The sequence below is a fragment of the Corapipo altera genome, unplaced genomic scaffold (assembly GCF_003945725.1).
Source record: "Corapipo altera isolate COAL_440 unplaced genomic scaffold, ASM394572v1 50, whole genome shotgun sequence".
Lineage (NCBI taxonomy): Eukaryota > Metazoa > Chordata > Aves > Passeriformes > Pipridae > Corapipo > Corapipo altera.
The window spans coordinates 12303758-12327866 of NW_020884889.1; the positions used below are offsets into that span (position 1 = coordinate 12303758).

The 24109-nt window shown below is 41.8% G+C and overlaps 1 protein-coding gene across 1 annotated transcript in view; it reads right to left on the reverse strand.

Moving 5' to 3' along the window:
* PRTG (protogenin) overlaps nt 1-20500 on the reverse strand; it is a 78276-nt gene extending 57776 nt beyond the window's left edge. The window contains 2 exon segments of the mRNA XM_027644470.1: nt 19505-19807; nt 20425-20500. Coding sequence (XP_027500271.1) covers nt 19505-19807; nt 20425-20500 — 379 coding nt within the window.
* Nucleotides 20501-24109: the final 3609 nt, after the last annotated feature.

The window sequence follows — 24109 nt, forward strand, 5'->3', positions numbered from 1 at the left end:
AGACACAGTTTTCACCAGCTTCTCAAAGTTAAGACCAGTCTGAAGTTTCATGTGTAGTATTTTCTCTTCCTGAAAACTTTGAAGTCAATTAGACTATTCTGGACTAGGTTTTTAGGGAAATGTACTCATTTATTCTTTCTTTCCTGCAGTATATCCTTTTATTCCTTCATTCTCATAGAATCCTCAGAAAGTATGAAAGTATATCGTCTTCTCCAAATACAGAATGGAAGTTATTTTGAGTGAGTTTCTGATCTATTCTAGTGCAGAAAATCAAGAGGACTTAAATGGATGTGTATTGAAGACAGTTGACAGGAAAGGAGAAGAAACTTAAAAAGATAAGAAAAATACCCTAACATCCCAACACCACTCACCACCCCCAAAACTGAGAAGAGCCTTTTCCTTGTCCTGATTTTGCCACATTTGGTCTTGTTTCCATTAAAAATAAAACAAAACTTTCTTCCCCTCTTTCAAGAACTCTTCAGAAATGCAAGGTCAGGAGACAGGGTCCCAAAGACAGAGAATCATCTTTGGCTGCTCTGGACAAAAAGAAAAAAAAAAAAAGAGAAGAATTAAAAAAGAAAAAAAACAGGCGTGTGGTTCTGGAACAGCTTCCCTTTGGTGAGGTAGTTTTCGAAATGCACCCCTTCCTGTGCATATGGACATCACTGGAGGCAGAAGCCAACCCTACCACTGCCATTTATCTATTGGCTCAGAGGCTTTCAGTCCTATAAATGTTTGTTTTCTGGGCACACCAAATAGCACAACAGACTCTCAACACTTAAAAATGTGACTGGTTGTCTAAGCTTCCCTTCTTGGGCAAAACTGTGAATTCAAAATTATTATAACAAGCATCAGGAGTCTCTCTGATGCTGATCAGTTTTTTCAAGGAAGAAAGCAATCATTTCACTTATGAAAGATGCTCTTTCCTTTTGCTAAATGGGTAGTATATTTTCTCTGTAAACTTTGCAAAGTGCAAACAGAAAGAGTTCATAATTAGCATGTCTGCTGACAAGAAAAAAAACCTCAAAACAGTTAAAGAAATTTGGCTCCTCAGAAGTCAATAAACATCCATCAAAAAGTTCTCTTAAATGCAAAACAGTAAGTACAAGGTGACTATCAGACTGTACTCACTTCTTCAAACCACTGAAACAGACACACAGCTTGTTATCCATGGCATATTAATGTGACAATAAATGGGATCCTGGGCAGCACCAATGTGCTACAGAAAATAACAGGAAGATCCTCACCGACAAAGTACCAACCCACGAGTGCCTTATTCTACAGTATTTTACAGTTTGTTCTCCTGCCCATCAGGTGCTCTTAGAGCCACACCAAGATGAGGATCCAGAATTGCAATGCAAGGGCATGCATCAGAATTCCCTATCTGTGAAGGAAGAAAGGACAGGATAATACACCCAGGTCTTTCTATTTTACTTTGGTCAAACCAGGTAATGATATTCCAGCAATGCCACTTTCTACCTCTTGCAGCCAGATGCAAGCTATTCACATGACCACACATAATGCCTTACTACACCTCAATCATTTAATAAGAGCCAAAAATCATACCACTACCACCCCTCCCAACAAAATCAGACATACATATCACCTCGGGAGTTATCATTAGCACTGTCTTAAAGGAACTAAAAGATTGAGGCTTAGAAAATATGTGGTTCTATATATTCAACAGTTTATTGATGGTGTAACTGCCATACCCTACTGAACCATGTAAACAACCATGAGAGATTTGATCTTTTCACTTCTGAAGGCATCCCAGCTGGGGTTTTCCCTTCTCAGTCTATCTATCATCCAGGCAACAGTGTGTGGCCACAGAAGGCACAATAAATGCTAAAGCACTTATCAAGGAATTCCCCTCTGCTCTTCTGCAGACAAGAAGCGTAGGAAATAGGAGAGAAAAGGCACACAGTAAGCCACATTAACCAGCTTCAAAGCTGTTCTACTTGTGTGGCTGCCTGCATTCAGGAGAAAGAACACACCACTTTCTCCCTTGCAAGGCCTGCTTTCCTTCAGCAGTTTGCCAAGTGATTGCCTTCTAGTATCTCTGCTTAATCCTACAGATGCCTTTCTTTGGAGTTGCTGCCATTCTGTGAAGAATTAGTTCTGCTTAATAGCCCAACTGTTGCATAGGGAACATCCAGTACAGTTTTGCACTTTACAACATGAAGACAAGGATCAGAACACAAGCAGGATTTCGCAACAAAAGATGTGTCCCTAACTATCCTAATCTGGTATTAGAAAAAAAAAAAAAAAAAGAAGAAAAAAAGAACAGCCACACCAAAAAAACCCTCCCACACAAAGAAAAACAGAAATAGAAAATTAAAGATTTAAAGATTGACTGCTATGATTCCAAAGTTCCTCAAAGAACAACAAAAATGCAATAATCGCTCAGTGCAACGCAGAAAAGACAATTTCAGCGTTGAGCAACAAGAGCCTGCAGCACTGTAAGCATAAATCTGCCCCATTCTGACCAATGAATTTCATTGCAGATGCCAGCAGAAGGGTAAGACCTCTATTTATCAGTCATGTACCTCTAAAAATAAATAAACGCTATTCCTGGCTAAAATAAAACTAGCCCCTAAGTAGAATGCAAACCCCTCTCTTCACCTCACCCTGCCCAGCTCATCAATCAGGGGCAGGGCCGCAGAGCACATCCCAGGACAGCAGAGGGGCCCCACACATTCCTCTGCTGCACCGCCCACCACTGAGCCTCCCCTCACATCTGGGGGAAGGCAGAGGAAGAGGTTCCATTTCATACAGTGGCAAACTGACACCGTGCTCCTATGAATGAGTGTAAGCTGATATGGCAGTGCTGGTCAGCCTTCAGACTGTCAGAAATGCTATCCTTGAGAGATATGAGCACTCTCCCCGTTTTTTGCTTACAGTGTTTCAGAATCAGCATCCCTCAGGATGAAAGACAATTTCACCGCAAAATGCTAAGGAGAGGGGATGGGAATTCAAGCCCTTCAGCCTCTCCAAATGTCAACATTTCAGCATTCCCATGGGGAAAGGAAAGAAGAAATGCCTCCACTCTCAAGGGCCAAATGCCTGCAGCTCATTACTGTGTCACCAAATGCCCCACTACAGCATTACACAGCCCAGAGATCTTGCCCCAAGAACAGTCTTTCTACAGAGGGGAGTAACTAACAGCTTGTCCTAAAGTTTGAGAACAGAAGGGAGAAAATCAGAAACAAACCTCACACAAAAAAACCCCAAGTACCAAAAGGCATTGTCAGTAATACCTATTTATTGAAGCTGCTTAAATCCTCTAATCAGATGTTTATCTGAAAAATTCTGGAGGTAGGAGAGGGGGAAGAGTTTACAACTCTTCCAATTTTCACATAAAACAAAGCAGAAGTGCATATTGCCTACAGTGCTGTCAGAGTAGGTCACCTTGCTCTGACTACTGACTGTGTGGGTGGGAGGCAATTGTGGGATTGCTGGATTTCCAATTTGCCCAGTGCAAGCAAACAGCCATATTCTTTCTCCCTAAGTAGGCAATACCTCTGGTTATTACATTACCTGTATTTTCTAATACACAATGACAACCCCGTTTTTACTTTCCATGATTTTTTGAAAAGCTCATTATTTATCTCCAATCCAAGGCCACCAGGGAGGCACTGAGGGAAGTGTTATCCGGAGCACAGAGAAGCCAGTACCCCCATCTCAGACATCAGCCTGGGACAAGCAAGCTCTGAGAAAGGGGAGTGATCCCCAAGAAATACAGCTGAAGGCACGGAAAGAACACCACCAGATCTCCAAGAAAGAGGCTGCCTATTCAACAGGTGTTTTATTTATCCCAGATTTCTGACACATATGTAGAGATGTATAACAGAGAACAGTTAGCAAGGTTATATCATCTCAGAGTTCCTTCCTCTCTTGTGCTCTTTAGTTAAGCCATTCATGTATCCTGACAAATACAAAATTACCTCTTTTCCCTCAAAAAAGAGAGAGAGAAAGGAACACAACAGATCAAGCCTCACTGTATTTTCTTCTAAATTATGCACTTGAACTTCCATCAGTACAAGTATAACACCCTGGCCTGAAGCCAATCAGAAATCCCTCATAATGTGTCCAATAAGCCAAATCAAAACAATACATAGCTTATGAGAGTGGGGTAAAGAAACTTGAAGGTCGTATTTCATCTGCTGCAGCTCATCATGTTCATTCAGAGGCAGGAGGTTAACTGGGGGGATCTGCTCTTTAATGCCTGTTATTTCCAGTGGAAGGAGCTAAGCAACAACATACTTTTCTCAGTACTTCATGAAGAGGACCAGCAAGAAAATCCTAATGCTAAGGAAACACAACCCAGCTGGAGGGCAGATGGACACAGGAGCTGGGCAACATGATGAAGCTGAAACACAGCTCCCTAGTAGAACTCAAAGTTGGGTTTTGGATGCATTAATTATAAAATTGAAGACATGACTTAAGTTTAATAAAGCATGGAAATGCCTTTCTTGCTTTTTTTAAAAAAGGGATTCTAAGCCAGCAGCCAAAAACAGAAAGACAACTCTCCTGAGCATTCGGGAAATTTTGTGTTTGTACAGCAAACTATTATTCATCAGGTGAAAACAGGGACTAGAGAGAAAATACCAGGTTCTACCCTCAGCTTTACAGTTGCCTGTGTTTTCTGGAGGAAAGTAATTTATTAGTTTGATCCTGTAAAATTTATTCTCTTCTCAGTTTTCTCTTCATATAAAACAGAGGTAACACACTAATCTTTTACTTACTCGATGCTTTCCTGGATTGCTTAAAACCATATATGAGAAGCAGTAGCAGCATTAATACTCATATAACACACACATTAAAATAAAAAGTGAGATTAATAGAAATTAATATTCTTAACTCTCATATCACTAATCACAAAAATCTGTGGATTTTTTGGCAGAAAAATCGTGGAGTGGACAAATCATGGGGGGCGGGAAAACAAAAAACAAACCAAACCAAACAACCCTATTGCACTGATGGAATTGAAATCATCTGTCCCTCTACATCAGCACCACACCACACTGATAAACTAAATCTCTCTTTGATTGAAGGCCGAATTAAAACAGAGCAATGCAGGAACTCTTCTGACCCAAAAGTAATCCACTCAATCATATAATACATCCCCTTCCTTTTAGTAATATGAATAGCCCTCCATAGAACCTTTTTCTTCCTTGACAAGTCCTTGACAGAAGAATGTGAATCTGGACAGTTAAATGAATCAATCACCAGCTGCTAGTCTAGGGCCAAGATGGTGAGCCGAGGGGCCTGCCAGAGTTCACTGACCACTGGTCAAAGCAGGACAAAGGCTTTGCCTCTATGAATAGTCTGCTTCTGGGATCCAAAGGTCACTGAGCTGCCTTGGAAACGGTCCCCTTTGGTTATTTAAAGTTCTCAGGCTATTCTGCCACAGATATTATTGTTTCAGGTGGTCACCATCTTTCCTCATCACAAGTTTGTGAAAGGTCAGACAAACATTATTTAGATAAACCAGAGACAATGGTGAACACGGCAGCAACTAAATAGCAATGAAAGGGACAATTAAAATAAATACAAATAATGCTTTACCCTTTCTCGTAATTCCAGCTTCCAAACACGCCTGTGAAAAACATTCTCAGAGAAAGAAGGTTCCAGCACCCAAAGGTCCAGATCCCCAAGAAGACCCAGGTGCACACATTGTACTGAAGGCACAAGGTCTTGAATACTTCGCTGCCTTTGAGATTCTTTACATAAATGTGCCAGGTAAAAAAAAAAGGAGGAAAAAAAAAAGTATTGGGGCTTTTCTCTAGTCATGGCTGTGGGGCTGTATTTCCAAAAAGCTGCACTATGGCTCAACATTAAGACCTGTAGCCCAACAAGTAGGTGGTACTCTAGGCTATGTGTAAATACTTGAGAAAACAGGCAGACTTGATGAAGGAGGAGGTGAAACCCACCATTGCTAACACCTCCACAGTACTGGAGCCCACAGTCCCGCATGGCACCTCAAAAACCTTCTCCTGTACACCAGCAATAAACTCAATTTCGTCTCAGTCAGGTCACAGAGAGAGTAAAGTTTGCACTGACAAACACCAGAGAACGTATAGATAAGCATATATGTGTATATATAAATATACATATATATATACACAAAGAATATTACCTGAGGACTTTCATTCTCAAGTTAAAGGTATTGCTAAATACATGCTTAGACACCAGCCCATGTTTTGGTTGAATCAAAAAGTTCTGACAAACTTACTTGTCTTGGAAGTTGCCACAGGGCCCTCTGTTAACAAGGCTCTTTTCATGACACCTTGCCCATATAAACTCTAATACTTTGAAGCATCTTTATTACAGGGTTCTTTGTATTACATACATCCTTCGATAAATGCAGCTAATCCCTAAACTTCCTCACTAACACAGCATTCAGTATGTGTGTCTCTTACATGTGTATACACACACGGTGTGAAAATCTCCAAACCCAAACGCTCCGAAGTTGGGAAACTGAAGAAATCAAGCTGTTTATGTAACTGATTTGCACTGTTTATATACATGCTTTAGGAAACAATACAACTGCACAATCACACTTCCCTCACTATTCACAGCACCAAATGAATGGTGCTCACATAATGAGCATCTATTCAATATTTTGTTTTCTCCTCTCTGTTCAGTGTGTGGCCTCATTCCTTGTTTATTACACTCTGTTAAGCACTGCCCTGAAAGCAGTTACCAACTTCCCTATGGCCTTTTCTGCAGGGCTCTGCACTACAGTTCTTCACTAGTGTTAATGCATCTACATTCAAACAACACCTTAAGATTACATTCTATTACTATTTTAATTTTACTGTTGAGTATGGACAAACAGTTGGATGGTGGACTGAAATATTCACTAAATCTATGTGTCCAGGACACTGATCCTTCACAATACTCCAGGTGTTGCAATCGTGGACTGCTCCCCCAACTTGTTGCAGCTCCAACTGATCAAACCTCAAAACCTCCTATCAAACATTGAGACCATAATAAACCCACAATCACAGACTTCCCATGAAAAGCAGGGACAGGCAGACTCACGTCACATACTGGAGAGGCTTTGGCTGAAACAGTAATGTATTTTTAATACTCTAAAGCATTCCTGACTTGGAGGGTATTCTTTGTCTTCCTGAAGTTCCCAAGGGAAGTGGGAACCTTCAAAAAGGTTGACCCTCCTGGGTCAACCTTGCATGTCCTGCAAGATCAGCTCCTCTGATGGGCACACACTCTTGAGTCAGTCTTTGCCAGACCTTTAGTCCTCTCCTACTCCCAGCTTGTACCCATAGCCATCTCCAAGCAAAACCAATCCCAGGCCTCTCTCCACAAGATTTTCCTGAGCATCAGCCCCTTCCCACCAACGCACTTCTCTTACCCGCCCTGACCTCTAGACACATGAGACTGCTCACACCTCCACCTCGCCCTCTTCCCCTCCCAAACTTCCTCTCCAGGTAATTAGACCATTGTTTCCAGCTTTCCATGCCAGCTGGTTTCTCCGGGCAGTGTTAGATCACACTTCAGCTCCTCATTAATGCAGAACAGGAAAAAAAAAAGAAAGCAAGTCTACATCTGTCTAGAACTGCTTAGAGGGAAAGCCCAGCTCGGTGTTCACAAGCACAAACAGCACCTTCTGTGTCTCCAGCAAGTCGAGCTGAGTGAGGCCGTGCAGAACATGTGCCCCCCAAAAAAAAAGTTTGAGATTTTTCCTCAGAACTTACAGGACAACCAATTATAGTCACAGCAACAACAAAAGCTACTGCCAGACACAAAGACCACTTCCCCAACAAATGCTATGTCTCTGTTCCCTAAGTAGATATTCCCATGCTGTCCTGGTGAAAAACAAAAATACAGAGAACACAGTTTCATCTTAGATTTGTTCTAGGGAATAAATGAGTTTAGGACAAACAGTCCTGACAAAGTGTTTTGTACTAAAATCTAAAAGCAAAGAAATGGATACTGACATGACAAATTTCTACCCAAAAGGTTAACATGTCAGAAACTTAATGACTACAGTTCTGCAATATAAATATTTAAGAGGAGAATGCCACCAGCCCCCTTAGAATAGAATCATCATTTGCACACACACACACAAAAAAAAAAAAAAAAAAAAAAAAAACAAACAGAAGAAAAGTCTAGCACTGGTATTTTTTTGGCAAGAATCACGATTAAAAGCATCAACAGGCTTCATCTCTACTATGCAAAAATAACGTCTGGCAGTCAATTCTCTTTCTTGGGGCAGGTGTTTTTCCCATTGACACAACTCTGGGCTCTGCTATTCCTTCAGAAACAGCCTTGCTAAGAGGACTATAGCCAGGCCACAGTAACGATTCAAACCTATATCACCTTACCTAACACAAACATTTTGATTATTTTAAATCAAAGTAACACCTCGGTGAGGTTAACTTCACACTGCTATTTTTTGAGATGGTCAGAGTTAATCTACCAGTTAGTAGCTCTTCCCAGAAAGTCCCAAATCCACACTACTCCTGCCTACTTACCTTGAGCCAGCACTAGCAAAACACTGGAGTTATTAAACTTCATGTTTCACTGCAGTTTCTTTTTTAATAGCTTCATCTTTATGTCATCAGTGGACTTTCATATCTAGTACACAACAAAAATCCCACAGGCTATTTACTACTAATGAAGGGCATTAAAGAAAACCTCAACATTATAAACATTCATCTAAACACAAAGCACAGATTTGGAATGTGCTTCATTCTCTCGGTGGGATCTACTTGCAGTATCACCTCTGGTGCTCAAAGTGTATGTGGCTCTAAAAGAAAAGAAATACTATTTCTAAACTTAAGTGTAATAAAATTCTTCATGAAAAATGTTTATTCTGTTCTTAAAACTGACAATTTTCAATAAAGTCTCTGACCATAAAGGAGCCTAATATACTACCATGTGCTCCATAATGACACCTATTAGCAGATTAGATATGTTACCTTCTATCCAGAGAGTTTCCTGCAGCTATTTTATGATAGATAATATATGGGTTCTTTTAACATGCATAGTTTTTATTATTTTGGTTTATTTATCTTAAATCTATGCAAACCCAGTAATTATATTGAGGGGCGAAGGGGGGATAAAGCCCTGTTTAGATTTCAGGGATTCACCATCTGAAAGCTTTTATTCTTCCACAGTGAAGGAAAGTTATGACCTTTGACATGTGGCCATGGTGCCAAAGAAACTGCTCATAAATGTGTGTCAGTAAAGAAGCAGAAATCAATAAATTCATTTAATCCACTGAACTATTATGTAGTGAGACACGATATATTTTAAAGAGCCAACTGCTCTACTCTTTCTCTCAAAAGATAAAAATTTTACGTAATGTATTTTTGGATATTCAATTTTTTGAAGGTTTTGCAACCTGAATATTATCTCAGGCCTATTAATAAATATTTTAGTCAAATTATACCACAATTTGTGAAATCCATTTAGAAATATCCCTGATACAGTTGGATTCAGGTAGCACAACAGGAACATTAGCAGGTGGGCAGACACCCTATTAACACCCTCTACCATTACGAGAGATAACAATCCACAGAAATCAAACACTGGCAGGTGTTAAAAATGCGTATCTTTTTCCACACTGGGAAAAGAGCACACTGCTCAAGAGCAGAATGAATGAAATACTGTTCATTCCAAACACAGAAATTTTAAAAGACCAACCAAGGCACTGCCCTACAATGTGTATTATGAAGGCTTCCAGCAATGCCTGGTCAGCCACCATACACTCTACAAGAATCACCAATAAGCAACATCAGGTAAAGATTATGACCATTAAAAACAGGACTAACTGCCACGTGCTGGGGATGTCACAAACTCCTATCAGCGCTACCAAGAATTCCATAGTTAATTTCCTGTACACTGTGGGATAAAATTGAGCTGCTTTTCTGGCACAGACTGGCTGAACTAATAACAGCAGTATCCACTTTCAACCTCTATTGAAGATCAATGATAAATCTGCTTGCAAACTGTGGGCCACAGGGCTGTTTGCATAAATAAGCATTACAAGCAAGAGGGGAAAAAAAAAAGAGCTGGTCATGTGCTCACTTAGGCTTTTGGAGAGGAGGTGGGGGAAGGAAGTCTCACCCTTGTAATTTGGGACACACTATGTACAAAGTTTCTCTCCTCAGGCAAAATGACAGAGTCGTGCCAGAACTCCCAGAGAATATTTCCAGTTAACATCAATTTCCCGGATGTCACAGACAAGTTTAATGAACAAAATGATAAATGTCTGTCAATGGCTTCATAAAGTCAACGAATTCTCGTTACAAAGAATATACATAATGCACAGCTCTGCCTGAGGCACATGTTACACTTATTAGAGGTTTACTAGAGATCTTCATGTGGACAGTGAAATGGTAATTTAATAATTTACACCAGTTAGTTTGCTGATAAGTGACCTAACAATTTATTAGTATGTTGAAGACTGTACAAGCAGGAGTAAGCATTTAAAATTCTTCTGCATGGTCAAAGACTTTAAGATAAATTTTAAAAGTTTCTTTGAAAGATAATGGCTTATTTGATAACTTCCAGTTGTAACAGGTTGTAAAACAAAAAACAATACTGTGTAACACTGAGCTGTTTTTACTGTACATTATTGTGATGGCTATCAAAATAGTTTTTTCTTAATCATAATTATTATATGATTTTAAGTGACAGACAGATCACCTGAGACAAGATATTATACTTCTGGTCGAATCATTTTTACCTCATCTAAATTTGGGGTCAAAACTGACCTTAAAGTATCTTATGACACTTCCCTCCTCTGCCACAGCTGTGAAAATAAGCTCCACTGGAAAACAGCACCTCCTTCCAGCCATCAAGCAGGAATAAGAAAGCAGGGGTCACCAGAAGCAGTTTTGCAGATCCGAAGCAATGATATACCACATATGTGACAATTTGTAACAGAAAAGGAAAAAACAAAAACTAACTAAATGCAGCAAAACCAGTCTGAACCTGGTGAGAAAAAGAAAAGAGTGGGAACATGGGAGAGGACAAAGATGAGAGAATTTTGAATGTTAGAACAGAGCAAATAAATGAAAAGCTCTTTTATTTGATACATTTTCCTCTCCATTTTAAGGTGTACAGAAAGTGAATTACTCTCAGTACAGCTTAAAAGAACTGACCAACCCACTTTGTAAAACCTGCTGATAGAGGACTTCTATGATTTTAGAGAGAGAAGATGGAACACTGTTGCTTCACAGGAGAAGCTCATGCTGCAAAGGCTGAGATGTAAGTTGTTCATCTAAACTTATTTTATTTCATTTTGTCTTTAATCTGAAATGGCTCAAAGGAGAGCCAAAAAAAACCCCCAAGAAACATAAAGGTTTTACACAAGAAATTCTGATCTCGTGAAATGAGAACAAAGAACTAAACCAATCAATGCAACCAGGATTATTATCTGAAGACACTAAAAATCCAATCTGAAGATACAGAGTTGCTTCTGCTCACAGAATCCCCTCCAGTTTCCAACATTCATCCATGACTATATACAAGACATACACCACAACCTGTAAAGACTTAGTTTAACTGCCCCCAGCTATGTATTAAAAGAACACCAGATGACACATTTAATGCTTGTAATGACTTTCACGTACCTCTTATGCCTGGTCAATCAGGTAATTATTTCTTTTAAAGCTCTCTCTCATAAGCAAATGATTTCAAAATTAAACTACTGTGCCTCAGAGTTAAAGAGAAAATTTCCATTACACATACTTCTACAAGATAAATAGTTGCTATTAATAAATTCAAAATCATCATTTTAGCATGTTCTGAGGGTAGGGGACTAGGATGAGATAAGTTTTGCTGTTTTGCCATCAATGTACCACTCAGAATAGCCTGCAGCTAAAGAAAACCTCTTTTCTCCTTTCTAAAATGGTATTTGTCCCACCTAAAGCTGCAACTCAGAAAACCTTGCACAGAATGGAATCTGTTGCCCATTCCAGCACCTCCTTAAAACATGGGCTTGGCAAAGATGTTCTGCATCTGAACATAGATACAGTGAATTACAGTGTTCTGAGACAAAGCCATCCCACCACCAGTCCCCTGACATCGGTCAGTATGTAGAAAGTTTTCTTCCTAAGATTCTCCAGACGGGAAAATATGTCAAAGACCCTCTCTAGAGGGTTAGAGTCATGCTTTTCAAAAAACATTGCTGTCAGCATTCTAAAACAACAACCATCTTAGACCTTGCTGTCCAGGAGAACTTTACCAGGGCTCAGGTGGCAGACACTGCTTTCAAATGTGGTTCTTCTCAAAGGCTGAATGTGTAATTTGCTCAGTGGTATTCCACCACTGAAAAAAAAAAATCAGTAAAATAGGAGTCAAAATGTAACTGTAAAGTCCTGAGAGGAAAAGTGTCTGTTTTGCATTCCAGGGGTTGTTCCTTTCCTCAAAACTTTGCCTAGATGCAGAAACAACGTCATAAGATCATTTTCAAACAGTTTATGGGAATGAGTGTATTCTCATCACTTTAGTCAGAGGAGGAAATCATTTTATACAGGTATGAATGCAAGAACCACGATTACAGAAGGTTAGATAACAGCACTCTTTGCTGACTTCCTCCCCAGTAGCTTAATCCCCAGTAACCCTGCCAGGGTTGGTGAAGCAATATCTTGGTACACGGCAACTTTTGCCTCAAATGATTAAATTCTGATAAAAGCTTGTTATCAGCATTCCTATGCCTTTAATAAAAGTTAATTTTCAGTATTTCATTTTTCACATCGCATTCTACTGCTCTGACATTCAGCAAATAAGAGGGTAGTCACTGAATACTACCACAATGGCTACAATGTTCAGCCTAGAAGTAAACGTAACTTCCTCAGGCTTAACTATTGCAGAATTTACAGCTTTCTCATCAGCCAAAGTCAGAAAACACCCTGACCACAGTGGGAGTTCTAAAAGTTGTTCACTGCAATAGTGGCACAGAAAGACTCAGGAACCCTGAAATCTTTACCCCACAAAGATTGCACATTCTGTCATTTTTGGGTTATCAGACTAAGAATCTAAGAGAACTTCAGGAGCACACAGCAGACCTCTGGGGGGGAAGGATACTATTTCCCTAGGCTGCAGATGCACTTATGTATCAGAAACCCCCCACCAGAAGTGCAAGAGATGGGCACCTGAGGAACAAGCACTTTGAATGGGGCCTCGAGGTGCCAACTGTATTATCCAGATGCTACTCAGATTATTTTGCCTTTGTGAGCATTCATGCTGTTAAAACTAAAAAGGCTTCCCCTCATCTAAGAAGATCAAATTTGATTTCATTAAAAAAAAAAAGAAAAAACCCACTGAATTATTACTGAGAGTTATGAAACAAAGTAAAAGCAGCAGGAAAAAAAAATCTGTCTAGTAATGTTTATTTATATTTTCCTCTAATAAATTGGGAAGGCCACCTCCCTCCAAAATTTTTACATGCAGAAAAAACAGAAGAGGTTGTAATAATTCCATACAGTAAGTCACAGACAAACCATCCACACTCAGGTGGTTCCACAGCCATCTCCTTCCTAAGTCTGCTGTTTACATCTTTACAAAGTAACTATTTAATCCATACAACCAAAAATTGTTTCCACTACAGAAGTCGGTTTTGGAAGGCTGCCAGATCGATTTCTAACTCCCAGCACAAATCATTTTTTTCCTCCCTCTAACTCAATTGCTGAGACAACCAACTTTAAAATGTAGATGCTGCTTAAAATGCTGCTGCTTAGAAGCTACCTAGAGGTTGACCCTGGTAACTAATGCTGACCATACAAACCACACTTACTCAACAAAATGTGGAGTCCTGACATTGTTGATTACTTTTTCACTTAGGTGGTGATTACCAGTTATAAAGACTGGAAGTAATCAATCCCAATTTAACAGCTGGGCCTATTGATGAAAAAAAAAAAATCCAAAAAACCAAAACAATGCAAAACTAAACAAAAGATTATGTCCACAATTTTGGAGATAAAATGTGGAAAAAATCCTGAGAAAAACAAACAAAAACTAAGCACAAATTGTCCAACAATGGACATGACCATATTTCTGTAGGAAAAAGCTTAGTAACTTTTAAATTCTTCCTCCAAGATTCTCTTTTGTCATTGTCTTAAATTGTTCTGCACACCATCAATAGCCACAGCTGTTAAATTGTGAAGACGTGACAACAAGTCTCTAGGCAAACAACTGCTCAGAGTGAGATCCTTTTCTTTAGGATAATCAGAGCTGGCTGACAAAAGGGGGCCTTATTGAATGCCCTTTCAACAATTTCTACACCAAGAAATGCAGAGAAAGAGGGAGGGGGAAGAAAGGGAGCAGTGGGGGGGAGCACCACACCGCAGGAACAGAGCAGCATCTTTTGCTGCCATACATTGCTTCACAAGTAGAAAAGAAATCTCCACAGGTTAGTGCACACATCACACACACAACTTGCAGCAGGTAAGAACTGAGTGCTTACAGTCACAGCTCTGAACAACATCTAGCACTGTGCCATGTTTCCCTTCAACATTTCTCATGTAGGTGAAGGTTTTATTAGCCACAGAGTACATTCTCAAAAAGATTGAGCATTCTTTTAAAAAAGAAGCTGGTAAAAACTTTATACATTATAAAGTTACGGTGATAAGACCTCATAAAAATCCCAAGAGCTTTGGTCTTACTAGCTAGGAAGAAAAGCAAAGGCAGGGAACACCTCAGTTTGGCGTTATGCTTGACACAAATTTGAAAATGGGGTGTTGAGGAAACCCATAAAAAGTTCACTTCTCAAGTAAGGTGCCAGTGGAAACAAACACTGTTTGTGTGCACTAAACAAAGTTTTGTATATATATATTTCTTTTTATCCTGATAACAATATAAAAGCCCATCCTTTAGTCTGTGGAAAAGCTCTTACAAGTGCAGAGCAGTCACTGCTGAAAGTACCAAAAAAAAAAAAGAAGGGAAAAAAAGGAACTAGTGATTATATCTTAAAAGGATGCTGACAGTGTCTTCTGTAAAAGTACTGTAGGGCTTCAGGGGGTCAAAAGATGCCTGGGAATGTTCTAGAGGAAAATCCTACAATAAGAATAGTTAAGAAGGAAAATATTTCCCAGTTTTCTTATTTCTTCAGGATATTTCAGCTAAAGAACAAAAATCCTACTGTTCTTCTTCACTGTTATCAACTAAGACACTGAGCCTCATCGTCCTGCCTTAAATACTGGAATTCAAATGTACTGACATTTCAGCAGCCTTCTGCTGTCCCCACTAAGCCTTCCCACCTCCACATCAGTCCTCTCAGTTACATCAGTGCAATCACTGTGAGTGGCTCCAAGACAAACCATATCAGGGAACTCATTTGGGTTAAACACCATCTTTTGGGTTAACTCTATTATTTTAACCCAGCTCAGTTCCCTGTTCAGTTAGCCACACATGCAGCTGTGCCCACACAAGGAACAACACAATGCAAAAGTGGGAACAAACAGCTGGAACTGCTGAGAAAACATGATTGTCACAGCACAGAACAAGGCTCAGTTGGATGCACTCTTTAGTGGAAATATTTAAAAGCAGAGCAAAAGATGTTATTAGGCTATGAAAACATAAATATAGTCAATTATTGGCAGGACAGTGGGACGAGCAGTCACATCACTGCTACAGCAGGTAAACAAAATTATGAGTTTTCCCCCAAGTATAGCCTGCAATGTGTAAAGGGCCCAGTGTTTCACAAACTGCAGTGCAGTGAGCACACACAGTTTCCTCCAGGAGCATGTTCCCAAAAACCTTCTGCTTGCATAACCTTTCACTCTTGTGAAATGTAGAAACCTGTACATTTCTTGTAATTCACAAACATTAAAGTCAATTCAGCCAAGTTAGGAGAGGAGAAAGGGTTATCTAGGAATGTTGTTTATATACCATCCAACCATCTTAAGACTTCCATTTCCACTTTTTTGTGAAAAGGAAATAAACAATGAGCATCCTGTCCAATCACTACGCTGAATTACTGCCTTCAGAACATGATCCACCTTCTCCATTTTTCCTTAATACTATCTTGTTGGAAGTATTATTTTTAGGCAGAACCTTAGTTTACTGTGGTTAAATCGTCACAATTTAAAGATGCAGGAATACAAAAATCTCAGCTTGTTTTCTTTCGGCTGATTCAAAGTCATACCAAAAGAATTTTCTCCAAAGTCTACATTCCTCTTATATTCCATTAAAAGAGACCTCTCTCAGTAGCAGTGGCAGCAGTAAGTTGAATTTTGAGTAAGTCATATTCTTAACTATTATCACTTTACCCCCACGTGTAGCCTCACAAAGAAGCACACAGGAACTCCTCCTGTCCCCCCACATCAATCAGCCTGCTTTGGAAGCAACTACAAGCATGTACTCAAACTAATATTTAGTTTTACCTAAGCACTACCTCAGCACCACAGTTTCCTTTTAAAAAGTAGGGAGATCTCACAAAAAAAAAAGCCCTAAATTAGTCAAATTCTTTTGTGCATGGATGAACAACAGGAAAGCAAAGCCTTGGGGCCTCTGGGGAGGAACCCTGTCCCTGCAGACCTACTCTGATGTGCTCAGGAGATAAGGCTCCATAGTGACACTTAAGGAAAGGCCTGCTCACATTTGAATTTCTGCATTCCTCAAGAACAATTCATGGCAATCACTAACTTTGCAGAGGAGCTACATGAAAGCTTTGGCCAATGAATGAGGGTCATCTGCTCTTTATCACAAGGGTAAACCTCATCCTGGCCAGTTTCTAACCTTTTAACCCTGTGAATTCTTAATTTGCACATGAATAATGGGATTCTTGCCAAGAGTGCAACCTTCAGCTTCCAGTTTCTAACTTTAGAAACCAAGACCTGATCTCCTTGTGTGTTCAGATCTTAAACTCTTGGACAGATTAAACTTTTTGATTTCCAAATGCAACACTAAACATTACAATTCTGAAGCAAAAGATAAGCTTATTGGCAAAACCTCTGACCAGGCAAAGTAAAAGAACATCCTCGCACCCTGCTGCTACCAGTAACTGAAGAGAGCATTTGCTTTTTTCCTCCAAAGAAAGAATGCCCATTTAATGCCTATTCTCTACCTGTTTAATATGTATAGTTCCTTCTGTACCCTGACCACAAGGTAATTTGCCTTTGCAGCAACTGCTTCTAAACAAAATTATAAGGCTACAAAATGCCCCACAAGGCTTTCATTTATTTCACTTAAAATGTCAGCAAAGTTCAATCAGCTCATGATAGCAGGCAGAAACACTGTGAAAATGAGAGAGAAAACTAATTTTGCATATGTATTATGGGCTCCAAATTATAACCATATAAATTACTGCCTAATTTCACAGTTTTACAGTAAAGATGACATTCTGAAACCGGTCAGACCTGTGCTTGACTAAGGAGAAGAGACTGCTCCATAGGATAACTTCATGTTTGACCACTAGTTAACCACTTAATCACTAAGTCAACAACACCTACTGTGATCATTATGGATCCGCTATCTCTTCCAGTTTTCTCCAACAGCCATAGAAAACCTTTCAAGTATTCAAAGAAGAAAAAGAAGCCTTTTGTCACAGTCCTACAGAGGAGCAGAGGAAGGGGAAAAAAAAGGGCTGCAAAACAAGAGTCTCACTCCACAGCATGCAATCTATTGCTTCACAAGAGAAAATTAACAAAACAAAATCAAACTATCTTTCTGGTGAAATAATGCACACCCAAGAAACAAATATTTACGGAAGTTCAGTACTATCTGAATAAAACCAGATATTACCACTGCATTACTATGCTGTGCTACATAGCACTCTGTACTATTCCAGAAGTTCTCTGATAGCGAGCATAAAGCTCATCCTGCAATGTCTCTGATTTAAAGTGGCCCCGAATTTTCCAGTGCTACACGCAAAATCCATCAGCCACTTTTTAGCTTTATGTTAGTTAACAACAACAAAAAAAAAACCTTTCCTCTTAAGAAGAGTTTTCCTCAGTCTAGTTATTAATGGTGCTGACACTCTGAAACATAGTGATATAAGAATTTAAGTGTCAAAAATATTAATACATGTTTCACCATTTCACCAAAAGTACCCAAGTATTGCTTGGTCTGTCAATCCTGTATGTGAGTGACATGCCATGAGACAATGAAATAAGTAGGCAGGTTTTTGAAATCAAGAGTTCAGAGTTTTGCGTTCTTATAGCACATGAAAACTCATCACTTACTTAGAGCCACCTGCTTCCAGGCTGGTTTTGAATGGCCCAATGTTCTGGCTCACTGAACAAGGTTTTTCACACCTTCCTGGGGTATCTTACGGACAGTTTTTACAATCAGTTCAGAAGCACACAGGAAAAACTAAGAGATGTCAAGAATCACGCATTTTTTAATGTAAGCTAATGTACCAGTTGTATCAACTAGTTACAGGTTGAATTTAGGAAAAGCTACAACTTAGAACTAATGTGAAGTTTCCACAAAGGTACCAGCACCACAGTTTTGTGCAACTTGCTACTAAGAACAGGGTCGTAAGAGGTCAAAGGAAGTCTTTTCCTATTAGATTAAGTTCATCAGTTAAGTCCTATTATAGAGGGAACATGAGAAGACTACATAAACTGTGTACTCTCTGTGTTATACTTTCTTTGAAATGGAAGTTTTCTTTACTTTGAGAAAATTTACTTTACTTTGAAAGGTACATTCCCATGTACTTTTGGGAAGCAAAAGGTGATAGTGTTGTAGCAGTCTGGTGGCAAAGCTCTGCTCTGCCATGGAAGGAGGCACAGGATTCAGTTCCTGACACACATCTCTTGCTCAATACGTTTAAAGATGGTAGGAAAACAGAGGGCAACAAACACCCGGGGTCAGACTGTTAAAGCCATAAAGGCACTCAGACACAACTATTTCCTTCACCATTGATCCAGCAGTAGGGAGTCATCCCAGAAATGTGACTCTCACTTCCTAGTGGAACCACATAGCAGGCCCAAAAGGGACAGCACCCACATCTGCTTGGCTGAACACACGTGCCAGAAGAGCAAGGCCTTAGTAATATAAGCCTCACAGTTGCCCAGAAAACCTTTCCCCTCTTTATTCTCTCAAAGATAGACATCTATATTAACCATTCTGCCCTGCCCCAAGATGGAACAACACATCAAGCTACTGAACAAGGAATTTTTTTGATTTTTTTTTTTTAATCAGATTTGTAGATAACCCTTGTAAGGCTGCCAGAACAGCACTTGGGAAACAAGACTCATGACTTCTGTAGCCCATTGTCAGCATAATTCTGCATCACCACCTGCTCCCGAGACTGGTGACACCCATGAGCCACCCACACAAGGCACCACTGCTCAAGAGGCCTCACAGGTGGCAGAGCCTCTCCTGCCACATCAGGGACCACCGTAAATTTTTCTCATACGCTTAAACATTGAAAAAGAAACAAAGTTTCTACAGAATTGCTCTGTACTTTTATACTTCAACTTTTCAGGTACATAATCAATATGACGGGTTGTTGTGTGCTGTTCAGGGAATTGCCATCACAAACTCATGAGCAGGTTAATGAACAAGAGGTGGGACTTACTTGCTAGAGTGAGGTGGCTTTTTTGACTGAGAATGGCCCCATATTTGTTCAGAGCTAAACACTGGTAAAATCCTTCATCAGACAGCTCTCCTTTTTTTCCTTCCACCTCACTGATATACAACGAACCATTGGATAAAGTGTAGATCCGTTCATTTTCAGATACTTTGCCTCCATTTTTCAGCCATGTAATAGTTATAGGAGCTTCACCACGGGCTTGGCAGTCTAAAACCACCGGATCCTTCCTTGAGACAGTAACGTCCTGAGGCTCTTTCGCAAAAAACAGTTCACTAAAGCACCACAGTCCTGAGAGAGAGAGAGGAAGAAAAAACATTTTGCCTGTAAGGACAGACGTGTAAGCAGAGACGTGCAAGTTACCAAGCGCAGTGCGAGCTGCGAGTCATCCTCGCGGCACGAGGCAAAGCTATCGCTATCACACGCTCCGGGCTCCCAGCTCGGACAACTCCCGGCAAACTTGGTGCTGACTCCAAGCGGCGCGGAGCCATCGGGCTGTAAAACGCCCCGGCGCTTGCCCGCTCGTTTTCAAACGCGCTGTGCCCCGGAGAACCAGCGCCCTCAGCACCGCCGCGGCCCGGGCGATGCCCCCGCGGGGACCCGCAGCGGCGGGGCGGCCGGGCAGGTGCGGCCGCTCGCTGATTTTACAAGGCTGCCAGAGGAGCCGGAGCGGGGCGCGTCGTAAAAAGGCTGATCTTACAAGGACTCGTCAGCCAAAGCCCCTCGCCGGAGCGCGGAGGGTCCCCCCCGGCGCTCCTCCCGCCCCGTCTGCGCGGCGCGAACAAAGCGCGGGGCCGGGGCCGGTTCCCGCTCCCTCCCCGGCCGGTCCCGCCGGGCAAACGCCGGGTAAATAAAGCCACGTGCGGCGGCCCCGGGGCTCGGTCGGACAATGGGTCGGCCGGGCTCACCTGGCAGCGGCAGCAGCAGCAGCGGCAGCAGCAGCGGGCGGCGGAGCGGCGCCATTCAGCGGGACGCGGCGGACATGCCCCGCCGGCCGCCCCACACACACCGGTCAGCGCCCGAGGGGAGGAGACTGAGCACGGACGGAGCGGCCCCGGCGCGCCCGTCCCGGCCCTACTCTCCGCATCCCGTCTCCATTGGCCTTTGGGGATGAGAGGGGCGAGGGGCAGGGCTGGGCGGAGGAGGGAGGGAGGGAGGGATGGCGGTGGACGGGGCGGGCCGCGGGGCGGGGGGTCGCGGCGGACAATGCCCCGGAGCGGGGGGCGGCGGGACTGGCCGACCACGAGCACGAGGGGCTGTGGGAGCCGGCGCCATGTGGGCCGAGCACGGTCCCGGAGATGTGGCTTCTCCCGGACAGCACCGGGACCCGACGGCAGCTCCCCGGCGCTGAGCCCCTCCAGCCGGGCAGGAGGTGTTTGCTGGCCGTGCCTTCCCCGAACATCGGCAACATGTGCGCTTGGCCAGACCCGGCTGTGCCAAAACCAGGGGCTGCCCATCCCGAGCACAGAACCGGTGCCTCCCCGCGCACTGGACCCCGCAATGCCCGGTGCGGGTGCAGCGAGGTCCAGGAGTGCCAGAGCACCCTCACGCCCAGGTGAAACTGGCTTTCCCCCCACACGCAGGCAAATATTCGAACGTGAGGATGGGCTTCGTAAGAAAGGAGAAGCCGATTATGTCAGTGGTTCTCACTAACCCCTTCCTACAGCCCCGATAAAAGCAACTCCAGATGGCCACGCAGGACAGCGCTGCGCTGCCGAGGATGAGCTGTTCTTTACTCGCCTCCTCAAAAAACAGCCTGAAGTTTACCTCTGCCTCAAGTCCAAACTACCTTGCCAAAATGCAACCTAAACTGCAAACGTATGGCTTGAGAATCATGCTTCCCCACCCTCTGGGTAATGTGTATGGGGAGATACCATCAAATGCTGCCGCTATCATTTAAGCTTTCAGTTTCACCCCTGATTTTACTCCATGTTTGCAGCCAGTGATTTCTAAGCTCTTTTGTCTGTTTAGAGTTCTAGTTTCTAAAGATACCATGTAGGAAGGCATCTTCTTACTCAGCAGATTTGCCCCCTGTTTGCATTCATTGTGAGAGCTGCTGACTTCAGTGACAGGCAAGTTTTTACTGCTTTTTGTTCCTGCCAGCACTGCAAAGCTCACTGAGTCGGGAGCTGGCAGCCAAACCGGTCCCTTCTGCTGCATCATCACCGGGACTGGCTACAGCCTTAGTCAGTGACTCCTCTGAAGGTCTTTGGGAGAAAATCAGAACTACCAAAATGTGACGTAAGCCATAGTCCGACCTACATCACCTTCCTCACTTGTCAAAAATACCTGAGCAGAAGAATTCATCTTGTTCTGATCTTAGCTGGAGTTTTCAGGAAAGGTAATTAGGGAATATTTGATTTACATGCAAAGCACTTACCCAAAAGACATCCAGGCAGTTTCACAGTCACTTTGCAGAGCAGGACTGCACAGGCACACAGGACCAAATACAGCAACAGGATCCACCTGACTCAGTACTTTTCAATTTTCCTTGGTGTTTTAATTTGTCTAGTCGGAAAAGTGTGAACTATGAAAAAAAAAGTATCACCTACAAGCAATTTTGTTTATATAATTTTTGAGCATTAATGATTAAATGTTCATTCTTTCTTGTGGCAAATTCACAACTTCCATCTGCAGCTCTTGCTAGTACTGTACTCTCTCCTGCTAAATTCTGGTTCACCAGTGTGATCCGAGTTTGAGATTTCCTACATGACCTCAGCACATCTAGAAGACAAACACAACCACAGGGAATGCAGTACCTGGTAACATTTCTAAGCTGTGTGCTTTGGTCATTTGGTGGAGTGGCTGGGACTGTCCCTGGGTAGATGTAATTTCCCTGCAGATCTTTTCACTGCTTCCTGCAGGCATGAGTGGATGGCTGAGCTGTACTGCCCAGCACTGGACACTACCCCTCCTTGCCCAATTCACTAGCCTTTTTTCAAGAAAGAGCTGGTCTCAGTGGAAGAGGGGACAAAAAAAGCCAACAGAGACAGAGCAAGTTGTAGTCCTGTCCTACTTGTGGACTGGTTTGCATTAGCTGTGTCCTCTGTGCTCATGTCTATTCTGGAGTGATGGGGAAACCTCTTTACTGTCTCTTTGGACTACACAGTCCCAGTAGGAGTTTTTGCCTCATGAGATCAAATGCAATATTTGTCTTCAGTGGCTTAACAAAGGAACTGCTTCCCAGTGGAGCACTCCTTGTGCCTGAGTCTGGGCAGCTACAAACACCAGTATTTTCATTTGCACATTTCTGTTTAACAAAACAAGTCATAAAATCCCTATTAGAATTAAGCAGTTCAGTAACTAGATAAGCATAAACTCTCCCCATTTAATTTGTCAGAATTCATTATTTTAACACATTTTCCAGTAATTAATTGGGTTAAAGATAGTCCAGACCTGTGATAACATATCTAAATTCATACTGAGCTGATAAAGTCAGTGAACCACAGTTCAAAGGCACTGCCAGTTGCAACTTTGTCAAATACATCTTGTTAGTAAATATGCAGCCAATGAACACAGCTATCTACTTGGCCAACCATCTCAGAAGCATTATCTTGAGAAAGCCAGAAAGGCAGTCCAGGAGTACAAGATGTTGCCAGCCAATATAAACAAAGCTATGCCTACTTTGCTGCAGGGCAGCAATTTTTCTTCTGTCACCAACACAGACTTTTTTGCTTGATTCAATCTGTATTTTTGGCTGTGCAAACTCCCTCAGTTTTTATGGTTCTTTTCAGACCCGTGTAAATCCTTTTCTATGCTTTCTCTTAGATTTTTGGGTCTGCAAACAAGCTGCACACATCTTTTAAAGAAATAATGACTTGTAATACCTGAGCAGTCAGCTCCTCAATGTCTTAAAACCCAAATCAGTAGTAAGAGCTCTCTTTGAAGTGCTACCAACAGCTCGAATAACAGCATGCTGTCCAGGTTGCTGTCTGTAAATAACCTGATTTACCTTGTGCTGCATTTCAGCCTCAGCCCTGGCCAGGCCAGTCTATATGTTTCCTGAAAAGAAAGATTTAAAAAATCTGATTGACATGAACAGATCTAACTCTGGGCTTTTCTCTATGCTCTTCTGTCTGTGTGTAAAGGCAACTGGCAATCCATCCAGGACTAATAAGATGGGTTGGGGCTATAAAATCCAGAATTTTTGTACCATTATGAACCAGAGAGGGATTTTCCAAATGAATGAAATCTCATGCCCATGGTGTTTGTACACTTCATCTCAAATGTTACCAACATCTCTAGAAAGTGAACTGGTAGGCAGGAGTCTTCCCTGTGATGGAACACAGCAGCCTCAGGAAAAGGAAAGAAGCTGAAAATTCACTTGTAACTCAAGCTTCACAAGGTGAACTCTGTATTTATGAGATCACTGCAGCCACAAGCCCAGGGTGGATTATGCAGTTTCTTCCCAGGTTAGAATAAAGTATTTCTTAGACAATTTATATACCTTTCATCATTTCACCCCTACCTGAGAAAAAGAATAGCACCATGTTAGCTCTCTTGTCCCTGTGGTCTGGGAGAAGCTGTCACAGCAGCAGGGATGGTGTTTGGCACGGCCACAAACTCCCATGTGCTGCCACGTCCCACCTGATC